The following is a 24039-nucleotide window of genomic DNA, read 5'->3' on the forward strand; positions in this document are numbered from 1 at the left end:
AGGAAAGGAAAGAAGCAGCTAATAATCTAAGTGTGTGCAAAGGCGGTGAAACTTTTAAAAGGTATTACTATGGAATGTTGATGCTTTCAAATTGTGGTGCTGGAGAAGACTCTTGCGAGTCCCTTGGACAGCAAGGAGATCAAACCAGTCAATCCTAAAGGAAATCAACCCCGAATATTAATTGGAAGGACTGATGCTGAAGCTCAAATTCTTTGGCCACCTGATGCAAAGAATCAACTCACTGGAAAAGACCATGGGATACTAGGAAAGACTGAAGGCAAATGAAGAGGGTGGTAAAGGATGAGATGGTTAGATAGCATCACTGACTCAATGTACATGAAATGAGCAAACTCTGGGAGATAGTGAAGGACAGGGAAGCCTGGTGTGCTGCAGTCCATGGGGTCGCAGAATCAGACATGACTTAGTGATGAACACACACACTCTGGATTAATGGCAATAGTTGGGATTTCCCTTTTTCAGAGGGTAAAGACCAAAATTACAGCCATCTTTCCCACACCTCCCAAAGATTTGAGTCACAGGGTTTATTTGTGTTGAAAACTAGAGTTATCAACAGCTTGAAACCTAAGCAGACTGCGTCAGCATTTCAGGACCACCTGGGACCAAGGAGGTGGGGGCTGGGAGATTTCCAGATGGATTGTAAGACAATTCACTGATATTTACATAACGAGAATAAATGTTTTTCCTAAGATAGCATTTCCCTTCAGTGTCTTGAGACCACCAGCAAAAGAGGGAGGTACAAAAATTCTATTAATAATCTTTGTTTTTATGGCTTTGGCATTTATTAACTAATGGGGGCTGTTTATTGGGTCATAAACTTTACTAATGGGCATATTATCTCTAAATTATAAATCTCCTTCAGTATATGGCTGTTATAAAAAGAATAATTATATAAAGTGTCTGTATGACTACAATGTATCATGTTTATCCACATGACTCTTATAATGGCCATTTAATTGCTAATTGTGGACTTGTTCTGTGAATAATCAGGGCAGTGACACACACATGTATGTATCAGAACAAGCAGCTGTCATCCTACAAACTCAGGAGCATATCACTGGCTTGCTTCCTTCCCTTTTCTCCTCCCACTTCTCAAATGAACTTTATTACAAGCCTGTACCAGGGCTAAATTATCTACACATTTAAAATCTTGAGGGAAAGACAACTGACTGAAGAGTTGAATAGGTAAGTGACAAATGTGTCAGCCTGAAAAGTTCCAGGAAAGTGTCATCCTTCTAAAAGCTTGCTCTCTGGGGTATGGAAAATCTCAAAGTGACAAAATAGCTTGGCACTGTCAGCTGTCTTAAAAAAAAAAAAACCTGGGACAAAAATCAAGAAGTCAAAATTAGACTTTATGGGTAAATGGTTCTAGTATATAAATTGAGTATTCGAGTTTATTGGAAAATCCTATGAGATCTATTTTAACAATGGCACATGGAGAACTATCCTAGGTTTATATATAGAAATGGTTTACTGATGAACTTCAAATTTTAAAAATGAAGCAGTCATTGTTGTTGAGCAAAGTGGCACATCTGAGTGTCAAGAAGCCAGCTCATTTCTAGGCAAAACACTGCAAACGTAGAGTGAAAGAATAAGAAGATAGAAGGGGCCCTTGAGATGCCGTCAGTTCCTCTTCCTCCTCTCAGAGCAGTCCCTGGGTCAGTGTGAGAGACCCTTCTCCACAGGCTTCCATCATCTCTAAAAACACCAGGCAACTGGTTTTATGATACTCAGCACCCAACACTGAAGAATGGGGTAGATTGAGACAAACTTCTCACAGTGAATTCCAAGAGGTCTGTGATTATGAGGTGTAATCAAATGTATACTACATGACAAAAGTTCTGCTGAGACTCATAATGTATAGTCCTAGAAGAAAAAGAGAACTAGAGAAAAACAAAAGGGAAACATGTTACAGTCTTAGAATATTAAAACTTCTGGGTGGTTATGTATGTGTACATAATGAACCAAAAAAAACCTCTCAGGGTCCTCAACATTCACATCCTTAAATACTTCAGACATAATACAGTTTTGGTCATACTATAATTACATACACATGCATCAACCCACTCCAGTATTCTTGCCTGGGAAATCCCATGGATAGAAGAGCTTTGTGGGCTCCAGTCTGTGGGGTTGCTAAAGAGTCAGATACAACTTAGTGACTAAACAACAACAATATATCCTAAATTGTGTAAGTTTAAAAAGAATAACTGCATATATTTTACTTTCTCAAATTGTGTGTGTGTGTGTGTTTGTATGTTGTAGGGGAGGGGTCTTTTTTCTTCTTGTAGCTTTGTTAATTTCAGAAAAAATAAATACCTTCACTCTACAGAGGTTTAAGGATTATTTTGAAAAGGTGAGTTGCTACAAAGTTTAATTATGTAAGTAATAAGTGTCTGTCAAAAAGATTTCAAAAAATGTTTAATAGAATCACAACTTATTGTTCTGATATAATTTGATTTTATATTGTCTTATATAGCTGTCAAAAGACATTTTCTTTTTGTGCTGTAATGAATCAAATTACATTGGATAGAAAATTCCTGTAAGATTCTTGGTATTAATAAATCACACATATAATAAAAATGCTCAATGTTTCTTTAAATGGCATTTTTAATAGTGCAGGTACATCAGCAATATGAGGTTCTGAAAACCTGAAATGACAAAAGGAGATTAATTTTGGAATATGGATTTTAATTCAATATGAACCTTGTCTCTTTTGTTTAATGGAATTATATCTACTGAAATAAACTTGGCAAAAATTAAAGCAGGAAATTAGAAAATCAAAGAAAGTTAACCAAAACTGCATGGTTACTACTCATCTACGCCAAACACATCCTTTAAAAGGTTTAAATAGTAAATGTATTTCACAGGAATAGGTGATGGCATTCCAAGCCACTCATCTTCACATCTCTGGGAAAAAAAACACAAAGAAGGATATAATTAGAACTACATTTGAAACCGCAGTTTTATAAATGCAACATCAAATTGTTTGTTCCTTGTCATTTATATAAGCTCTTGGCTAAGTAGTTTATTTTCCAAGCAGACATTTAATTGACTTTCAGATCATCAGGACTCTGCAATAGATTGCATTCTTATACTCGATCCTTTGTCCTTCCCTGTATTAGAATTATATGTACTATGCTCTTTGCCATGTGAATTTCCCAAACCTCCTATGGCATCCTGTTTCCTAAGGAGTCCTTTTTCCCTTTGACATGAATTTGGCCACATGACTGGCTTTGGCCTATGTCATCCTAGCAGATATACCACAGACAGAGGCCCTAATGTGCTAGAATGGTTTGGCTTGGCCTTTGTACCTCTGCCATCACCATGAGAAGAACATGGCCCAAGATGCTGCTGGTCCCAGAACCACACAGGTGGAGAAAGCCCCCACACATGCATGCACGATACATCACGGGCTTCCCAGGTGGCTCGGTGGTAAATAATCCATTTGCCAATGCAGAAGACCTGGCTTCCATCTGTGGGTGGGGAAGATCCCCCGGAGAAGGAAATGGCAACCAACTCCAGTATTCTTGCCTGGAAAATTCCAAGGACAGAGGAGCCTACTGGGCTACAGTGCATGGACTCGCAAAGAGTTGGACATGACTGACTGCGTGCATGCGTGTACACACACACACACACACACATATTATGTGATACATATATGTGTATATATATTTGTTAAACAACTTCACTCTAAGGAGGTTTAAGAATTATTTGGCTACGGTGGCTTGTAACAAAATGCAATTATGTAATAATAAACATGTCAAGGAGATTTCAAAAATCTTGTATATATAAATCTATATACACATACTTTTATTTATGCTGCAATGGCTAATTAATATTATTATCAATGGCGGGGGGGGGGGTGATTCCATAACTACATCTACCTCTTTTTCTATTGTCAAGGTTAATCGTTGTATATAAGAGCTGTTAAATCTTTCCTAGTGCCAAATTAGTATCTGGAGTCACAAGGTACCACAGAAATACAGGTAAGGGCTCCATAATTCTATGTGATGTGGAAGCAACCTGAAAGTGATATTTCACTTGGGCTTTATAGGATGAGGAACAGTTTGTTGATGTGTTGTTTAGCTACTAAGTTGTGTCCAGCTCTTTGTGACCCCATGGACTGTAGCCCTTCAGGCTTCTCTGTCCATGGGATTTCCCAGGCAAGAATACTGGAGTGGGTTGCCATTTACATCTCCAGGGGATCTTCCCAATCCAAGGACCGGCATCTCCTGCATTGCAGGCAGATTCTTTACCATTGAGCCACCAGGGAAGTCTTGAGCAGCAAGCAGTTAAGCAAGGGATTAAAGTGATGAAGGCTATTCCAGGCATAGAGAATAGTATAAGCAAAGGCCTGGAGACCTAAAAAAAATCTATTTTCAAGAAAGGGTGAGTATCCTGGTTGGTCTGGGGTACACAGTACAAAGCGAGAAGAGAGGCAGTTGGAAGGAAAAGGCGGGGCCAAACTTGAGGCCTTCTGTGCTAGTTTATGCTTTATGCTATGGCTAGGGAAAGTCAACGGTGGATCTCAGTGAAACTGGATTAGAAGTTTATTAGGTAACTCACTGGATGTATGAAGAATGAAAGGAAGGAGGACAATCACTTTGGAGGTTACTGCAATAATCCTAGGGAGAGATGACTATGCCATAACCAGTGCAGCTGAGCCTGGGGTGAATAAGAACTAAATCTGAAAGACTCTGCCGCAGTAGAACATACAATACCTGGAAGGTGATTGATGGGAAGTGGTGATAAAAGAAAGAGGTCAAGTTATAGGTTGAATTGTGTCCCCTCAAAAAAGACATGTTGGAGTCCTAACCCTCTGATATTTCAGAATTGCAGATGTAATTAGCTTGATGCAGTCATCCTGGAGTAGGTTAGGCCCCCTAATTCAATATGCTCAGTGATCTTATAAACTAATACAGATAAGGATGGTTCTAAGACTTCTAAATTTGGTAACAGCTGATGATGTCTGTATTAGTTTCCTAGGGCTTCTGTACCAAATTACCACAAACTGAGAGGCTTAAAGCCACAAAATGCATTCTGTCACCGTGAAGAGACCAGATGTCCAAAACCCAGGTGCTGTCAGGGCTGGTTCTTCCTGGACACTCTAAGGGAGACTGTCCCATGCCCCTCTCCTAGCTTCTGGGAGTTGATGGCTATCCCTTGAGTTCCTTGGCTTGTAGATACATCACTCCATTCTCTGCCTCTATCTTGTTCTCCGTGTGTCTGTGTGTGTCTCTGTCATCACATAGCCTTCTTATGACAACAATTACTGGATTTAGGGGCCACTCTAATCCAGTATGAGCTCATTTTAACTTTTAGTAGGTGTTTTAATTGTATCTGCAAAGATCCCATTTCCAAATAAATTCACATTCTGAGGTTTTGGGTAGACAAGAATTGAGTGATGTGGTGGTGGAGGGGGGGGGCAACATGGTAAAGAAAATGAAAAAGCACAAAGAAGATAAGTTTTAAACATTTTTAACTGGGAAATAATGATCATGGGGAGAAACTAAGCTCAGTTTGGGACATTTTAATTTGAGGTACCCCTAAGACAGCAAGGTAAAGATTCTGGTAAATATCTGGAAACAGGGTTCTGTATAGCACAGACCTAAACTCCAGAAATGGGCACAGAAGTGGAAGTCACTGAAACACGGGTTACATGTAAAAGTGTGATAATTAATAATGATGATGTAGAATCAAAATCCAAAGAGCATCAGGAACTGGCATCTCTAACTGAAGCATAAATTCTTAGTTTAAGAGATGATTGATGATGACAATGATTATAAATTTACTGGTTATTCACTATATGACAGGTATTCTTTTAAGTGATATACTGAGCTATTTAATTGCTGCAGCTTAAAAAATTAATAAACAGAAACTTCAGTTAAATAGAGTCAGGAGACCAGAAGGGGAAGCCTCCATGCCCTTCATTATAAGCAGAACACAAGAGAAAAGGAGCAACTCCTCTTCTTTGCTGGTAAGGACACAGCCAATGAAAAGACATGGACCCTTTGTTTGCTACCACTTTTCCAATTTCCTTTTCCTCTCAAGTGTTCTCCTTCCCTTCCCATGAAGGAACTTGTACATGGCTTACCATGGCTGCAGACCCCCAAAATGCACTTCTCTTCCTGTTGTTGTTTAATCGCCAAGTCGTGTCTGACTCTTTGGGGCCCCATGGCAATTCTCTGATGGTTGCAAATAAATTCATCTTCGCTGGAGAAGTATCCAGCAATCTATCTGATTTTAAGTCAACACCTGAATTTAGAAAAGGCACCAGAAATCAAATTGCCAACATCCGTTGGATCATCGAAAAAACAAAAGAGTTCCAGAAAAACATCTACTTCTGCTTTATTGACTATGCCAAAGCCTTTGACTGTGTGGATCACAACAAACTGTGGGAAATTCTTAAAGAGGTAAGAACACCAGACCACATCACCTGCCTCCTGAGAAATCTGTATGCAGGTCAAGAAGCAACAGTTAGAACTGGACATGGACAACAGACTGGTTCCAAATCAGGAAAGGAGTACGTCAAGGCTGTATCTAGTCACCCTGCTTATTTAACTTATATGCAGAGTACAGCATGAGAATGCTGGGCTGGATGAAGCACAAGCTTGAATCAAGATTGTTGGGAGAAATATCAATAACCTCAGATACGCAGATGACACTATCCTTATGGCAGAAAGCTAAAAAGAACTAAAGAGCCTCTTGATGAAAGTGAAAGAGGAGAGTGAAAAAGTTGGCTTAAAACTCAACATTCAGAAAATAAGATCATGGCATCTGGTCCCATCACTTCATGGCAAATAGATGGGGAAACAGTGGAAACAGTGACAGACTTTATTTTCTTGGGCTCCAGAATCCCTGCAGATGGTGACTGCAGCCATGAAATTAAAACTTTTGCTCCTTGGAAGAAAAGTTATGACCAACCTAGACAGCATATTAAAAAGCAGAGACATTACTTTGCCAACGAAAGTCCATCTAGTCAAAGCTATGCTCTTTCCAGTAGTCACGTATGGATGTGAGAGTTGGACTATAAAGAAAGCTGAGTGCTGAAGAATTGATGCTTTTGAACTGTGGTGTTGGAGAAGACTCTTGAGAGTCCCTTGAACTGCAAGGAGATCCAACCATTCCATCCTAAAGGAAATCAGTCCTGAATATTCATTGGAAGGACTGATGCTGAAACTGAAATGCCAATACTTTGGCCACTTGATGTGAAGAACGGACTCATTTAAAAAGACAGTGATGCTGGGAATGATTGAAGGCGGGAGGAGAAGGGGACAACAGAGGATGAGATGGTTGGATGGCATCACTGACTCAATGGACATGAGTCTGAGTAAACTCTGGGAGTTTGTGACAGACAGGGAAGCTTGGCATGCTGCAGTCCATGGTGTTGCAGAGTTGGACATGACTGAGTGACTGAACTGAACTGAACTGAACAACAGCAGAAAACCCTAAGAGGTAGGTATTATTATGATACTCACCTACAGAAAAGGAAACTGAGGCAAGAGAAGGGTTAAGTAGCTTGTCTAAAGTCAAACTGCCAGTAAGTGGAGGAGTCTGGACCGTAACCCCAGTCTGAGGGCTCCAGAGCTCTGCTTATCTGCTGGGCTATCCCCCAAATCCCAGGGAAGGAGCGGGCCTGTTCAGAAGCAGCTGGCTCTCATCCTACATGGCTACATTTAGTCCCATCATTTTCAACAAGAATAATTAAGTAGAAAAAGCTGTGATTCTTGAAGGGACACTATACTTCTCTTTCAAGGATGCCTCCTGTTGGATGCTGTAGGTTGAGCCCAGACTACCCAACCAGCTGTGTAAAGAAGGAAATGACTATTCAGATGGATGATGGCTAAATCAACTCCTAGGGTGTGTTCTGTGTAATTCATACTACATGGAACTTCAAGAAATGTCTTTCCTATGCCCTAAAGTAGTAAATCACTGTGTGTCTGAATGTGCATATACAAAATGTGTGTGTATTTTATATGTGTGTATGTGTATATATATCTTTTTAATCAATGAAGGCTAAGATCAAGTCATTCAATTCAACTATTCAACATGTCCTCAAAAATTTCATTATAAGACTTTAAGCAATTTTCACTCTTAAGTAATACAGTAGTTCCTCAGTATCTTGGCTCTAGGATCTCCTGCAGATACTAAAATCTAAGGATGCTCACGTCCCTTACATAAAATGGTGGAGTATTCACATATAATCTATGCATATCCTCCTGTTTATTTTAAATCATCTCTAGATTACTTAAAATACCTAATACTATGTAAATGTCATGGAAATAGCTGTAAATACAATGTAAACACTATGCAAATAGTTGGTGTGTGGCAGATTTAAGCTTTGCTATTTGGAATTCTCCAGATCTTTTTTTCGGAAATACTGTTGATCCATGGTTGGGTGAATCTGTGGATATGGAGAGCTGACTGTATTTCTTAATTTTACCATGTTATAGAAGAACATTGTACAAATATGTACATTCACAATCACTATTTCCTGATAGGTTTTTTTTTAAACAGAAGTTTTCAATACAAAAAGAAACACATTATATAACATATAACATTACAATGAAATTATCTTCTCTCATGAAACAGGTCAGTATTAGAAGATCTTCATTCTTTATTTGGCAGCAAAATTTTTGAACTGTTTGGTTTAATTTTTGTTTGATTTTTGAGCAAAAAATCATGATTTAAATCCTAACAACAAGAGAAAAAGAAAGAGAAGAACTTGTATTGGAATAATGATAACTCAAGAGTTTGGAGATGAGAAATTTATTAGCAAAAAGCCAAACCTGGATAAACGAAACTCAAGGAAAATGCCCTGAGATTTGAAGTTAAGGACAATTTAAGATGAAAAAATAATGTATGGGAGCAAAATCTGCCACCCCAAAATGTGCCTCTCTGGCATGAGGATTATTTTAAGTTGATTATTTTTAAGAAACAAAAGACTCAGGAAGAGCTTTTACCTCCCCCTTAACTGCCTAAAAGAATTTAGATAAAGGGTTTGTTCCAAGAGAGTAGATAACTACATGTGAAGTAGACAGGGAGGAACTGAGCAAAGTCTGCTTATTCAAATTTCTGTGTTCCATTGTTTCTGCATGGCCCAGAAAAGATTTCTTTACCAAACATTTGCTCTTTTCATCTTCCTGGGAATTGCTTCCTTCCCTTTCCTTTTGCAGTCCCAGACCCCTAACCCCTTCTCCTCGGTCCTTTAGTCAAGAATGACATCTATAACTCATTTTACCTGTCTTTGGAATCTCTTATATATGGATTCCCCATATATAAGCAATTTTTCTTTCTCCTGTTAATCCATCTTAAACTCATTTTAACTATTAAACCAGCCAAAAGAACCTAGAAGGGTGGGAGGAAATGATTTCCCACCCCCAACAAAAATAGTCCATTTCTTTTAATTCTGACCACTTTAAATCCTGTGGCTCACACAATGCTTTCCTGACAGCTCCAGCTCCGCTATGCCCCTTCTCTAAAATCAATACCACTTCCCTCAAGTTTATTTCCCTTTGTCACTTTTCTCCAGGTTCTAGATGGAAATGATGTTTTCTGCCTAAATATCTGAGTTTGTAGTGCCTGAGGAACCTAATATTTATACATTGGCAATATGATCTGGTGATTTATAGTAAGAAATGTATATTTGGCTTTGTCCCCATTTCTGGCACAGAGCTCTTAAAACTCTTCAGTTCAGTCACTCAGTCTTGTCCAAATCTTTGCGACCCCATGGATTGCAGCACACCAGGCCTCCCTGTCTATCACCAACTCACGGAGCTTATTCAAACTCATGTCCACCAAGTCAGTGATGCCATCCAACCATCTCATCCTCTGTCATGCCCTTCTCCTCCGGCCTTCAATCATTCCCAGCATCACGGTCTTTTTAAATGAGTCCGTTCTTCACATCAAGTGGCCAAAGTATTGGCATTTCAGCTTCAGAATCGGTCCATCCAATGAATATTCACTGATTTCCTTTAGGATGGAATGGTTGGATCTCCTTGCAGTTCAAGGGACTCTCAAGAGTCTTCTCCAACACCACAGTTCAAAAGCATCAATTCTTCAGCACTCAGCTTTCTTTATAGTCCAACTCTCACATCCATACGTGACTACTGGAAAGAGCATAGCTTTGATTAGATGGACTTTCGTTGGCAAAGTAATGTCTCTGCTTTTTAATATGCTGTCTAGGTTGGTCATAACTTTTCTTCCAAGGAGCAAGAGTTTTAATTTCATGGCTGCAGTCACCATCTGCAGGGATTCTGGAGCCCAAGAAAATAAAGTCTATCACTGTTTCCACTGTTTCCCCATCTATTTGCCATGAAGTGATGGGACCAGATGCCATGATCTTATTTTTCTGAATGTTGAGTTTTAAGCCAACTTTTTCACTCTCCTCTTTCACTTTCATCAAGAGGCTCTTTAGTTCTTCTTAGCTTTCTGCCATAAGCGTGGTGTCATCTGCATATCTGAGGTTATTGATATTTCTCCCAACAATCTTGATTCAAGCTTGTGCTTCATCCAGCCCAGCATTCTCATGCTGTACTCTTCATATAAGTTAAATAAGCAAGGTGATGATATACAGCCTTGATGTACTCCTTTCCCAATTTGGAACCAGTCTGTTGTTCCATGTCCAGTTCTAACTGTTGCTTCTTGACCTGCATACAGATTTCTCAGGAGGCAGGTGATGTGGTCTGGTGTTCTTACCTCTTTAAGAATTTCCCACAGTTTGTTGTGATCCACACAGTCAAAGGCTTTGGCACAGTCAATAAAGCAGAAGTAGATGTTTTTCTGGAACTCTTTTGTTTTTTCGATGATCCAACGGATGTTGGCAATTTGATCTCTGGTTCCTCTGCCTTTTCTAAAACCAGCTTGAACATCTGGAAGTTCACAGTTCACATACTACTGAAGGCTGGCTTGGAGGATTTTGAGCATTACTTTGCAAGTGTGTGAGATGAGTGCAGTTGTGCGGTAGTTTGAACATTCTTTGGCACGGCCTTTCTTTGGGACTGGAATGAAAACTGACTTTTTCCAGTCCTGAAGCCACTGCTGAGTTTTCCAAATTTCCTAGTATATTGAGTGCAGCACTTTAACAGCATCATCTTTTAGGATTTGAAATAGCTCAACTGGAATTCTATCACCTCCACTAGCTTAAAACTCTTGGAATGTCCTAAGTGATGACAGTCATAGGGTCTCGTTTCTTATGTTAATGTGACATTTTTGAAAAGCACCTTAATGATGGGGGCTGGTTGCCAAAGGAGCCAGCCACATGATTAGAAGGTTGGAACTTTCAGTGCCCCACCTCCACTCCCCACCCCATACCTCTAGGGCGGGGGCAAGGGGCTGAAAAGTGACTTCATTCACCAACAGCCAATGATTTACTCAATCATGCCTTTTTAATGAAACCTCCATAAAACACCAAATGTACAGGGTTTGGAGAGTTTCCAGGTTGGTGAACATGTAGAGGTGTGGGGAGAGTAGTTGAGCCCAGAGTTGAATGGAAACTCTGGGCCCTTGCCCCACACTGTGCTTCATGCCTGTTTCCTCCATCTACCTGTTCCTGACTTATGATGTTTAGTTGCTTCAGTTGTGTCCAACTGTTTGAGACCCTATGGACTGTAGCCCACCAGGCTCCTCTGTCCACAGGATTTCCCAGGCAGGAACACTGGAGTGGGTTGCCATTTACTTCTCCAGGGGATCTTCCCAACCCAGGGATTGAACCCGAGTCTCCTGCATTGCAGGCATATTCTTTACCACTGAGCTACCCGGGAAGCCATTCCTGATTTATATCCTTTCATAATAAACAGGTTCAGTTCAGTTCAGTTCAGTTCAGCTGCTCAGTCGTGTCTGACTCTTTGCGACCCCATGGATTGCAGCACGTCAGGCTTTCCTGTCCATCATCAACTCTGGGAGCCTACTCAAACTCATGTCCATCAAGTCGGTGATGCCATCTGACCATTTCATCCTCTGTCGTCCCCTTCTCCTCCCGCCTTCAATCTTTTCCAGCATCAGGGTCTTTTCCAATGAGTCAGTTATTTGCATCAGGTGGCCAAAGTACTGGAGCCTGAACTTCAGTATCAGTCCTTCCAATGAATATTCAGGACTGATTTCCTTTAGGATGGACTGGTTGGATCTCCTTGCAGTCCAAGGAACTCTCAAGAGTCTTCTCCAACATCACAGTTCAAAAGCATCAATTCTTAGGCACTCAGCTTTCTGTATGGTCCAGCTCTCACATTCATACATGACTACTGGAAAAACCATAACTTTGACTAGAGAGACCTTTGTTGGCAAAGTAATATCTCTGCTTTTTAATATGCTGAATAGGTTGGTCATAGCTTTTCTTCTAAGGAGCAAGCATCTTTTAATTTCATGGCTGCAAGTCACCATCTGTAGTGATTTTCAAACCCAAGAAAATAAAGTCTGTTTCCATTATTTTCCCAACTATTTGCCATATTAAAAAATTAATTAATTGAAATAAAAAGCCTAGTTCCACATTCACATTAGCCATATTTTGCACTAGTCTGGTGGCCACTGTATTGGACAATGAAAATACAGAGCATTTCCATCATTACAGAAAATGCTACTGGACAGTGCTGGTCTAGACACTATCAGATCAGATCAGATCAGTCGCTCAGTCGTGTCTGACTCTTTGCGACCCCATGAATCGCAGCACGCCAGGCCTCCCTGTCCATCACCAACTCCCGGAGTTCACTGAGACTCACGTCCATCGAGTCAGTGTATCCCAGCATAATTCCCAGTGGATATTAATAGTATACCAAATTACAGGAAAGGAATCTGACATCCAGAGTCTTTAAATCACTTATGCAAACTCCCAAAGTATTGAGGCTGGAGCTGAAGTCAGTCTGATTTTTAAATACCTATTCTTTCATCTACCAGGCTCTTCTTTGTACCCTGCATGAAGGAGAGAGTTAACCAATCAACAGATCCCTGATTTTACCATATGTTGGAAAATGTTGTAATTTTCTTAAAAGGGATTTTTGAAGAATATTAGTTCAGTTCAGTTCAGTCACTCAGTCGTGTCTGACTCTTTGTGACCCCACGAATCACAGCACACCAGGCCTCCCTGTCCATCACCAACTCCTGGAGTCTACTCAAACTCATGTCCATTGAGTCGGTGATGCCATCCAGCCATCTCATCCTCTGTCGTCCCCTTCTCCTGCCACCAATCCCTCCCAGCATCAGGGTCTTTTCCAATGAGTCAACTCTTCGCATGAGCTGGCCAAAATATTGGAGTTTCAGCTTTAGCATCAGTCCTTCCAATGAACACCCAGGACTGATCTCCTTTAGGATGGACTGGTTGGACCTCCTTGCAGTCCAAGGGACTCTCAAGAGTCTTCTCCAACACCACAGTTCAAAGCATCAATTCTTCAGCACTCAGCTTTCTTCACAGTCCAACTCACATCCGTACATGAGGTTATCTAGTAAGTAAGTTGTTTTTTCTGAGTTATGTGAGCAGCTCAAGCAAATTACTCAAACCCAAGGAGGAGGACAACGAGTCAAGTATGGCTCAGATGGTAAAGCATCTGTCTACAATGCAGGAGACCTGGGTTCGATCCCTGGGTTGGGAAGATTCCCTGGAGAAAGAAATGGCAACCCACTCCAGTATTCTTGCCTGGGAAATCCCATTGATGGAGAAGCCTGGTAGGCTACACCCATGGAATTGCAGAGTCGGACACAACTGAGCGACTTCACTTAAGGAGGAGGACATGGGAACCTCCAATCCACAGGCCTTTGTTCGGAAGCACAGGTGACAACTTGGACTTGTGAATGACATCTGAAGGAAGAGAGGTAGTCCTGTAGGACTGAGCCCTTAGCCTGTGGGATCTGATACTATCTCCAATTAGAATTGAGCTGACCTGTAGGAGACTCAGCTGTTGCTAAGAACTGCTTGCTATGGGGGAAAACACACATTGGAATTGGTACCAGAATTGCAACTAACCCCCAATTTCAGACAGATGTTCACAGTACTAGTTTAAATGGACTAACAGTAATCAAGTTAGGATCCAAAAGATGAAGGAAGCAGGACATAAGATTTAAGAAATTCAGGGGAATGGGGCATTAATAAAGTAGAGGGCAAAGGTATCTTCTTCATAATTTTGTCTGTAATTGGGTCCACCTAAAGGAATCACTCTGCATATAAGTTAAATAAGCAGGGTGACAATATACAGCCTTGATGTACTCCTTTCCTGATTTGGAACCAGTCTGTTGTTCCATGTCCAGTTCTAACTGCTGCTTCTTGACCTGCATATGCAGAGTACATCTTTTGAAGTGCCAGGCTGAATGAAGCACAAGCTAGAGTCAAGATTGCCGGGAAAAAATATCAATAACCTCAGATATGCAGATGACACCATCCTTATGGCAGAAAGCTAAGAAGAACTAAAGAGCCTCTTGATGAAAGTGAAAGAGGGGAGTGAAAAAGTTGGCTTAAAACTCAACATTCAGAAAAGTAAGATCATGGCATCCGGTCCCATCACTTCATGGCAAATAGATGGGGAAACAGTGGAAACAGTGACAGACTTTATTTCTGGGGATCCAAAATCACTGCAGATGGTGAGTACAGCCATGAAATTAAAAGACGCTTGCTCCTTGGAAGAAAAGCTATGACCAACCTAGACAGTATATTAAAAAGCAAAGATATTACTTTGCCAACAAAAGTCTGTGTAGTCAAAGCTATGGTTTTTCCAGTAGTCAGTATGGATGTGAGAGCTAGACTATAAACAAAGCTGAGCGATGAAGAATTGATGCTTTTGAACTGTGGTGTTGGAGAAGACTCTTGAGAATCCCTTGGACAGCAAGGAGATCCAACCAGTCAGTTGTAAAGGAAATCAGTCCTGAATATTCACCAAAGGGACTAATGTTCAAGCTGAAATGCCAATACTTTGGCCACTTGATGCGAAGAACTGACTCATTGGAAAAGACCCTGATGCTGGGAAAGATTGAAGGCAGGAGGAGATGGGAATGACAGAGGATGAGATGGTTGGATGACATCACCGACTCTAGGGACAGGGGTTGAGTAAGCTCTGGGAGTCATGATGGACAGGGAAGCCTGGTGTGCTGCAGTCCATGGGGTCACAAAGAGTTGGACACGACTGAGCAGCTGAACTGAACTGAAAGGAATCACGTGGCCAATCACTTTTAGAGGTCTTTGGTAACATGGTAACCCACTCCAGTACTCTTGGAAAATCCCATGGATGGAGGAGCCTGGTAGGCTATACAGTCCATGGGGTCGCAAAGAGTCAGACATGACTGAGCGACTTCATTTTCTTTCACTTGGTAACATGAGAAATCCCCTCACTACCATTGCCTAATTGTTCTAATAAATCTGCAAATGTTCCAATCATTACATAATATTTATGACTGGGCAGTGAGTTAAAAATATTCTTTGTCCTCACTGACCTTCTATTCATCCCACGCTATAAAATTCGAAGAAAACTTCAGATTATATTGTTTCCCAGCACCACACAAGTTTTAAGTGGAAATAACTGCATGGTGATTTTACAACAGGACAGTTCATCTGCAGCAGTCAATCCCTCCTATTCTGGATGAGGATAAGCCTGCTTGTGTTTCTGTAAAACAGCCTCCCTAAAGGTGCAGGATCAGAATCTTAAATACCTGTATGTATCAGATGTTCTGCCATTATCCCTCCTGTTCCTCTCCCCCTTTCAACTTTGGTGCACACCAACCTAACCTCCAACCATCAGCACCTGCCTTCCTCTGCCCGAGAGCTCCCCTTTGGCCTCTGGGGCCTGCTTTGGTTGTCCCTGTGACATGCCACGGGGACTTCCCAGGTGGCGCTAGTGGTAAAGAACCCTCTTGTCAATGCAGGAGACACAAGAGATGTGGGTTTGATCCCTGGGTTGGGAAGATCCCCTGGAGGGAGGGTACAGCAACCCACTCCAGTATTCTTGCCTAAAGAATCCCATGGATAGAGGAGCCTGGCAGGCTACAGTCCATGGGGTCACAAAGAGTTGGACAGGATTGCAGTGACTTGCATGCACACGTGATGTGCCACAAGTGCCTGGGAATTCATTATTTCCCCCCACTTCAGCAGCAGCTGTCAAACGATGACTGACAGGAGTTGATGGAGGGGATAACCCTGATGTACATATCAGGTTACTGGATCCCTGTGTTTCCCACAGACATTAAGTCCCAGTCATTCCCATTTTTACTGGTTTGATAATATGCCTTATATTTCTGCTCTTCCATTTCTCACTTCCCCGCTCCCTTGCTAGCATTCCCTTCACTTTGTCCAAAAAACTATTTACATGCAAATCTGTTGTCTCTGAGTCAGCTTCCAGAGGAAGTCAAACAAAGATAGTATGCAATTTTGTATTTATCAAAATTAATAGAATGTCTATGAAAGTCCCGGAACAGCTTGGAACAAAGCAACTTCTTGACAAACTGTGGATGGATCCAGAGTCTCCAGTGTGACTGCCAGATAACTCTAGAGACAGTACCTAAATCTCAAAGCAAAATTCAGTGTAATCTGGAGCGTAAACAGTATGTGGCACATAGCATTTTCTGGAAGAAGGAAGAACTACGAGATGCAGAGTGAAATTCAACAGTAATACAAAATCATGACTCTAAAATGGCTGGAAATCATTGTCTGCAAGAGGGCCCCATGACATCTTTCAATCTGGCTGTCACTGGAGCTACTTAAGATGTCAGAGAAGTTGGCAATAAATTACTTGTTCATCAATGGTGAAAAAAAAAAAAACATAGCTGCCAATCTGTAAAACCACATATCCTTGAAATGGGAAGCAAAGATGGCACTGGATAGAAACCCAGTAAACAGCAGCTGCCCAGTGAGAACAGCAAAGCTGTGTGTGAGCTCATAGGCCCTGGATTTATTTGCTTTGACATTTTTAAAAGGAAATTTAATTGGATTATGTCTCCTTCTAGCTTAAAATTTTCTACTGTAGTACTGGCCACCAGATGCATATGGGAAAAAGATCAGGAGCCAATTAAATTCCACGCTTCACTGAAACAAGGTTATTTTTATTCCTCCCAAATGTAAGGCTGCTAGAGTCATGTTAGTGATTTCACTCTATTACTCCCCCTTCGCTCAATAAAAAAAAAAAAAAGGATGCTTTTTATCTATGAATTTGTAGAAAAATCCAGTGCTGTATGAACTGAAATTGCTGCTTTCTTGGATTTTCTTTCTTCTACTAGGTTGACATGACCTCGGAAATAATCAAATTAAGCTGACAGAAATCATAAAAACAATTAAATTTCAGTAAATTAAATTGAAATTAATTTGAGGAAGAAATTTTGCAAATACTTGCTAAGATAATCAAGAGCATTCTGATGACATAAGGAAAATCTCATATATAAAACCAGGAGACCTGTTTATGTTTCTAGCCATTTCTGTCTTTACTATAATGCCAATATTTCACAACTGCATTTCTTTGCCCTACACCAAGCTCCAGTAGAGTTTTCAGCTGTGTGAGTATAGCTAAAAGTTGTTACTTTTAAACAAGAAAACCTTTCCTTGAAATTGCATTACAGGGCAAGTAAAGTTTTCAAGGAGACACGAATTTTTTTAGTTTTAGTGATAAGCTTATTTATACAATTCAAGTAGACATCACCAAACCTTTTAAATGACAGTGGATTCTGGCAGTATTGTTCCCTACTAGGTCATTGCTTTGTGTTACGTAATCAGTATGTGTTTACCAGGTATTTTTCAAATCTAATGAGAATGACTGAAAGTGTTAGCTGCTCAATCATGTCTGACTCTTTGTGACCCCATGGACTGCACCCACCAAGCTCTTCTCTTCTGTCCATGGGGATTCTCCGGGCAAGAATACTGGAGTGGGTATCTGTTCCCTTCTCCAGGGGATCTTCCCGACCCAGGGATTGAACCTGGGTCTCCTGCATTGCAGGCGGATTCTTTACCATCTGCAACACCAGGTAAGATCAATGAGAAAGGTTAATAATCTTTTATTTCAACTGTTAAATTCAACCTGAAATATTAGACATAACTTTGCTTAAAGAGTTGGCACTAGCCCTTGACTACATAATCTAGACCTTTAGGAATGCCTTTGAGTCTTAGCTTCCTATTTATAAATTGGTAATGATACTTATTGCCACAATACGGTTGGGAAAATAAAATGCCACAGGGTATTCCACCCTCTAAATACCAAAAGATCTTCAAGTCGGGTGTCCAAAGATAGATACCAAGGTGTACCCAACTGTTCCTTATTCTACAATACCAAGGCTATATATCATCCTGTCGTGACAATAGAAAACTTCAGAGCCAATTGCTAATGTTTCTGCAATGCCAGTGCTCATAAAAAGAAGCCACATCCAATTTTTCTCAGAAATGTCCAAAGATAAGATGCCAGTCACACAGTGTGAATTATAAAGTTTATATGAGATCCGATTTAGCGTTATTTTTTAAAACGTGACTTCTGAGATTAACCAGGCAGGCTCTAAACAGTGGGACCTCTTTTGCCAGTTTTACAGTTACCATCTGTGAGCAAGCACAATAGAATGGAACTGGGGTCTCTAGGCCGTGACAGCTCTAGGCAACATGCTGAGACCATAGATAGTCACACAATGGAGTGAGAATTAAATTACTCCAATGGCTGAGGTGGGGCCAGGCAGAGGCCCAGCTAAGGCAGCTCCTGAGAATCCAGGCTACAGGCCACACTCAGCAGCCCTGGTGGGTGACAATAAGTTTCCACCCATCCACACAGGGAAAGTTCTCACCAAATCAAAGCTGGGCTAGCTACTTACCACGGTCCTCTCTGAGAATTCTGCTTTTTTGTTGTTGGTCCCCAGTTCTATCAGCTGACGCTATGTGAGGATCACACATAGGTGAGTCCTACTGGAGTCAGAGGAACCAGTCCTGACATCCAGCAGACCAAGCTTCAGGAGCTGTTAGTCTCGACTTGGCCTTAAACATCGGCTGTGACATTTGCTCACCAGAGCACAAGTCTTTACTCTGGTAACAGACTGTGCTGGCTCTTTCTCCATTTGTCCCCCAAGACCCATCTTCTGCCCTTCACACCAAGCTCTCTGCCCTAGGAGGCTGACCTCTACAGATTACACCACTTCTTGAGCTTCCTTGTTCTCTACCTTCCGGGTGGGTCCAGCCAATGGGAAGCAGTGAGAGATAGGGGTATGGATTCTACTTCCTCTCTCCCTGCTCTCTCCCTACCTGCTGCCACTGCTACAGCACTTCTACTGGGCTCCAATAAGACCAGTCCCTCCCTGCTTCTCCAGACCTAGGGAGGGTAAAGGCTTCCCACTCCAGCTAGGCCCTGAGCACTTCACTGCCCAAATTGGTTCCCTTGACCTTACACACTCCTCTGTCAATAGCCCCTGTATTAAATCCATACCCCGACTCCTCTATGAGAGCTGTGAGTCTCGAGCTAGAACCTCAGTGGTATAGGGACTTAGCCTGCTCTTTCCCCTGGCCAGGGCTGAAGGTTTTCGTTCAAGCCTGCTGACGGGCCCCCTCTGGTTGCTCAACAGTCCTAACCCCTGGATTCCCCAGCACTGTGCTCCCTGTTCTGGGGAGCCTCCCTGCTAGAGCTCCCTGATATGCTGCCCCTCTAACCCCTAGTCTTGTGTAGCAGACCACTCCCCTACTCAGCTTCTGGTTGGCTAAAGCTCATGGTCCTCTTCCTCTTTTTTTGGCCCCTCACTGCTCCCATTCACTGCAGTTAATCAAGCTTGGGAAGGTGTCCCAAATCCCCACCCCTACCATCCACCCTATCCGTTCATGCTGATGCAAACAGAACTGGTACTGAATCTAGTACTGGGACCTGCCTAGCTTTCATCAGCTTCACAGTCTCTTTTCATTTCTCAGTAAGATCCCCATTTCAGGGAAGACACCCTGCTAAGTGTACAGTGATCAGCCCAAGAGTATAGTTACCCACCCAGGTTTCGAGTGGTGGCTGGTGCCAGTAACTTCTAGAGAGGTGTTCATGATACCTCTGGAACTTCAGCCAGAGCTGACTCGTCCAGCTCATACACTGGGGGAAGCATGCAGCTGCCCCACTGCTGGCCTCCACCAGGGCCACACTTCCACACAGGAGCTCAGCCTGCCATTCCTTGTTCTCAACAGAATTTTAATCTGTCACATCACAATCAAGGCTGGGTCACTTTCACAACCTGGTGGATCTTGTCCTAAAGTCCCACATTCAGTGTTTTGGCTACAGCAGACTCTCTAAGTATTGGCAATCCCCAAAGCTCTAAGTGAGAGGCTTTCTTTGCCTGAGTGGGCCCCACAGACCTACACATCTGGTCCAACTCCTCAAGCATAACCACTTCCTCTTCCATAACCATGGCATCTTCTAGCATGTCAGTTCCCTGCCATGTGTGAAAGCTCAGAGAGTAACAGAAGATCAGGAGCATGGAGAAGACTGTGCCACAGGCCAGGGCCCCAGTTCATACCAAGAATAATCAAGAGTGGTTGGCTGCCAAGACATGATCCATCTAGAATGCTCTTGAGTAAGGACTTGGTGGTCCAGCCTCTAGAAGACCCTTTGGGGATTGCTTCAGCTACAGAGCTGTCCTGACTGCAAAGAGCAACTCTACCCTTTCTAACTAATTTCTAACTCATTTTTGACTCATTGGAAAAGACCCTGATGCTAGGAAAGATTGAAGGCGGCAGGAGGAGAAGCGGATGACAGAGAATGAGATGGTTGGATGGCATCAGTGGCTCGATGGACATGAGTTTGAGCAAGCTCTGGGAGTTGGTGATAGACAGGGTGTGCTGCAGTCCATGGGGTTGCAAAGAGTCAGACACGACTGAGTGACTGAACTTCACTTACCCTTTCTAAACCAATGCACAGGGATAAAGTCCAGGTCATTTTGGCCTAACTAACTCAGGATGGCTCTGAGAAGCCATTCTAGCTCCAGAGTTCCCTGTGGACCAGCAAAGGCTGCCTTTGGATCTGCATCAAAGCTCAATTCTCCCTCTGTGCACTCCAATGTCCCCCCTCTCCCTCCCATAGGTATTGATACCAAGGACATTTCCAAATAAACATCCTGCACATTAAACTCCATCTGCTTCCTGGAGAAGCCAACCTGTGACATAGCTCTGACCCATTGTGTCTCAGGGCATTATTAGATATTAACATTTATGTACACTTGTATGGTTCAGGAGATACTACACTTTTCTTTTTTTCTTTTTTGATACTACACTTTTCATGGCTCATTCTGCTGTCTGAACTATGCAATATTATGGGCAACCCATTCACAGTACATCTTTTCATATAGATTACAGACTCACTGGTAACATTCCCAGGCTATCGAATATCCTCTTTAATGAAATGATAACAAGCTTAGGAGTACCAGAGTGCTTCAGACTCTGCAGTTTAGTTAAATTCTCACTAAAGGTTAAATCGGTCAGGTGCCATTTTATATCTATGTTCTTCCTTTTATTTCTAAACTGGCTGAAAAAGAACGGCCCCTTCCAAATGTCTCCTGAAGACTGAACTGTTTCCAGGCTTGTTCCTCTGGGATGATAAGAGACTCTAAGAGTAAAGTTCTTCTCACCATAAATGAGTTAACAACTGGAAGAGTCTACTTACTGCTGAAGCACAGGCCCTTTCTGATGCTACATGCCTGTTCTGTAGCTGTTCTAACTCTTACCTTTAAGGATAGAATCACTGATCTTAGCTTTCGAACTTGACAGCTCAGGGCCCAGCCCCCTGACTTCAAGACTTAAGACATTGCCATTTTAGAAACAATAGTAACAACCACCGTGTAAGCCGTTACTGTGGGGTAGGTATTGTGGTAACTGTCTCATGTGTACTGACATAAGCACTACTTTTACCTCCATTTTTGAGATGGGGAAACTTGAAAGGTTGACTCACTTACATGAAGTGACCCAGTTAGTCAATCTTAGAGCTAAGGATTTGAGTTCAGCTTCCTATGATTCCAGACCTTCTGTTTCACACGCTCTCTCTAAAGAACCTGAGGCCCACTGCTCAATAACTATCCCAGCAGATAGAGTAGGTAAAAGATGAAATGGGGGAGGGGTGGCTAAAGGGAAAGTAGATTTTTGGCCTTTGCACACTGACTCTCCTTCCAATGCAGGTGGTGATCCTTTTGCAGGTCCTTAAATCAATTTAATGGGTAATGGACTATATTCAAAAGAAAGAAAGAAGGTGGGGAGAAAGAAAGGAAATAGGGAGGAAAGAAAAGAAAGATCATACATCATTGCATGTAGTTAGAATAATATTGTTTCATGAAACGTTTGTTCTATTGTATATGTGCATGCTGGGTTGCTATGGAAAAATGTCTTTCTTACTGTAGGTTGTAGTACCAAAAGGCAATTAAATTTCATTCAAACTCAATAATCATCAGGAAAATAAAAATTAAAGCAATAAGATACCACATATTTTCAGAGGCAAAAATGTAAAAATAACGTGAATGCCTAGTGATAGAGAAATGGATGAATAAATTATTCCATACTCATACTACAGTATTAAACAATGGCTTAGTGATGTGAGTGAAGTTCCTCGGTCATGTCCGACTCTTTGTGACCCTGTGGACGGTAGCCTACCAAGCTCCTCTGTCCATAGGATTTTCCAGGCAAGAGTACTGGAGTGGGTTGCCATTTCCTTCTCCAGGGGATCTTCCCAACCCAGGGATTGAACCCAGGTCTCCCACATTGTAGGCAGATGCTTTACCATCTGAGCCACCAGGGAAGTCTACACATATTAAACTAGAGAAATGTCCCATGGTGTACAATTAAGAAAAATACACAGCAGATAAAATGCATGTGGTACAATTATATTTCTGTGCATTAAAATGATGAAACCTCAAAGCATAGGTAAACATTTGGGTGATGGATTGGGTGGAATAGAAAAGGAGAGAAGGAGAAAGTGAGGAGAAAAACAACAAAGGTAGTTGCTAACTAGCAAAAATAAGTATGTGTATCACTCAGGATCACAAAAGAAATAGAGGATATATGTGGACTGTGCAAATTGAGAAAAGCTTAATAAAATGACTATTTACAAAGTTGTGGGAAGTGTTCAGGAAAACCAACAAGGGATCCTCCAGACCCTCAAGGAGCCATTACCACCACTTGAGGCTCAAGGGGCACGTGAGAGTGGTTGCAGCTACATCGAGAGAAACTCCAGACAGGTGCTGTGGACCTTGGAGGAGGAGGCAGTCAGGGAGGGAGATGACTTTTTTCTCTTCCCACCCTCCACTCTCCTGCTGGTGCATCCCAATGGCTCCCCCAACTGGAGGCCAGAGGGCTAGGGGACTCACTGATGAAGCTTACAAAGATCAGCTGCCTAGGACTCAGAGCAGGGTAGACGGGGTTGGAGCAAAGTCCCAATGGGACAAATGCATTCTATCCAAAACAGAATACTGTAACATTAAATGAAAAGGCAGAACATAAACTCTATCCATCATTGTTCCTTTTACATGTAAAAATTACATATTTGTGTGGCTAAGAAATTAAAAGAGACTTCCCTCGTGGCTCAGATGATAAAGAATCTGCCTGTAATGCAGGAGATGCGGGTTCAATCCCTGGATCAGGAAGATCCCCTGGAGGAGGAAATGGCAACCCACTCCAGTTTTCTTGTCTGGAAAATTCCATGGACAGAGGAGCCTGGCAGGCTATAGTCCATGAGGTTGCAAACAATCGGACACAAATGAGCAGTTAACACTTAAAAGATTACCAAATGACAGTATTAACTTGTTTTTGTGACACTATCTTGAACTTTAGTGAATTAAATCCAGTATCTTCAATAATAATTATATTTAAATGATTTGTTCCTTTTTCATTCTTTGTGGTAAAACAGATCTGAGTTAAAATTCTCACTCTCCCATACAATGGCTGTTCTTCTAACTTCTTCATCTCTAAAATGGGAATGATAAAAGTATCTACCCTCAGAAAGTTGCTCTGAGGATTAAATGAGCAAATAGATTTTGAGGTCTTAGAAGAGAGCTTGACACACAGTAAATGGTTTAAGTGTGTGCTGTTGCTATGGTGACGATGGATCATCAAAGAGCCTCTTAAGGGGTCTACTTGTCTCC

General features: G+C 41.7%; 1 protein-coding gene across 1 annotated transcript in view; it reads right to left on the reverse strand.

Moving 5' to 3' along the window:
• Positions 1–2607: 2607 nt before the first annotated feature.
• EFHC2 (EF-hand domain containing 2) overlaps positions 2608–24039 on the reverse strand; it is a 196935-nt gene continuing 175503 nt past the window's right edge. The window contains exon 14 of the mRNA XM_027534499.1: positions 2608–2925. Coding sequence (XP_027390300.1) covers positions 2827–2925 — 99 coding nt within the window. The 3' untranslated portion in view covers positions 2608–2826. The remainder of the gene's footprint in view (positions 2926–24039) is intronic.

Source organism: Bos indicus x Bos taurus, chromosome X (genome assembly GCF_003369695.1).
Source record: "Bos indicus x Bos taurus breed Angus x Brahman F1 hybrid chromosome X, Bos_hybrid_MaternalHap_v2.0, whole genome shotgun sequence".
NCBI classification, from domain to species: Eukaryota; Metazoa; Chordata; class Mammalia; order Artiodactyla; family Bovidae; genus Bos; species Bos indicus x Bos taurus.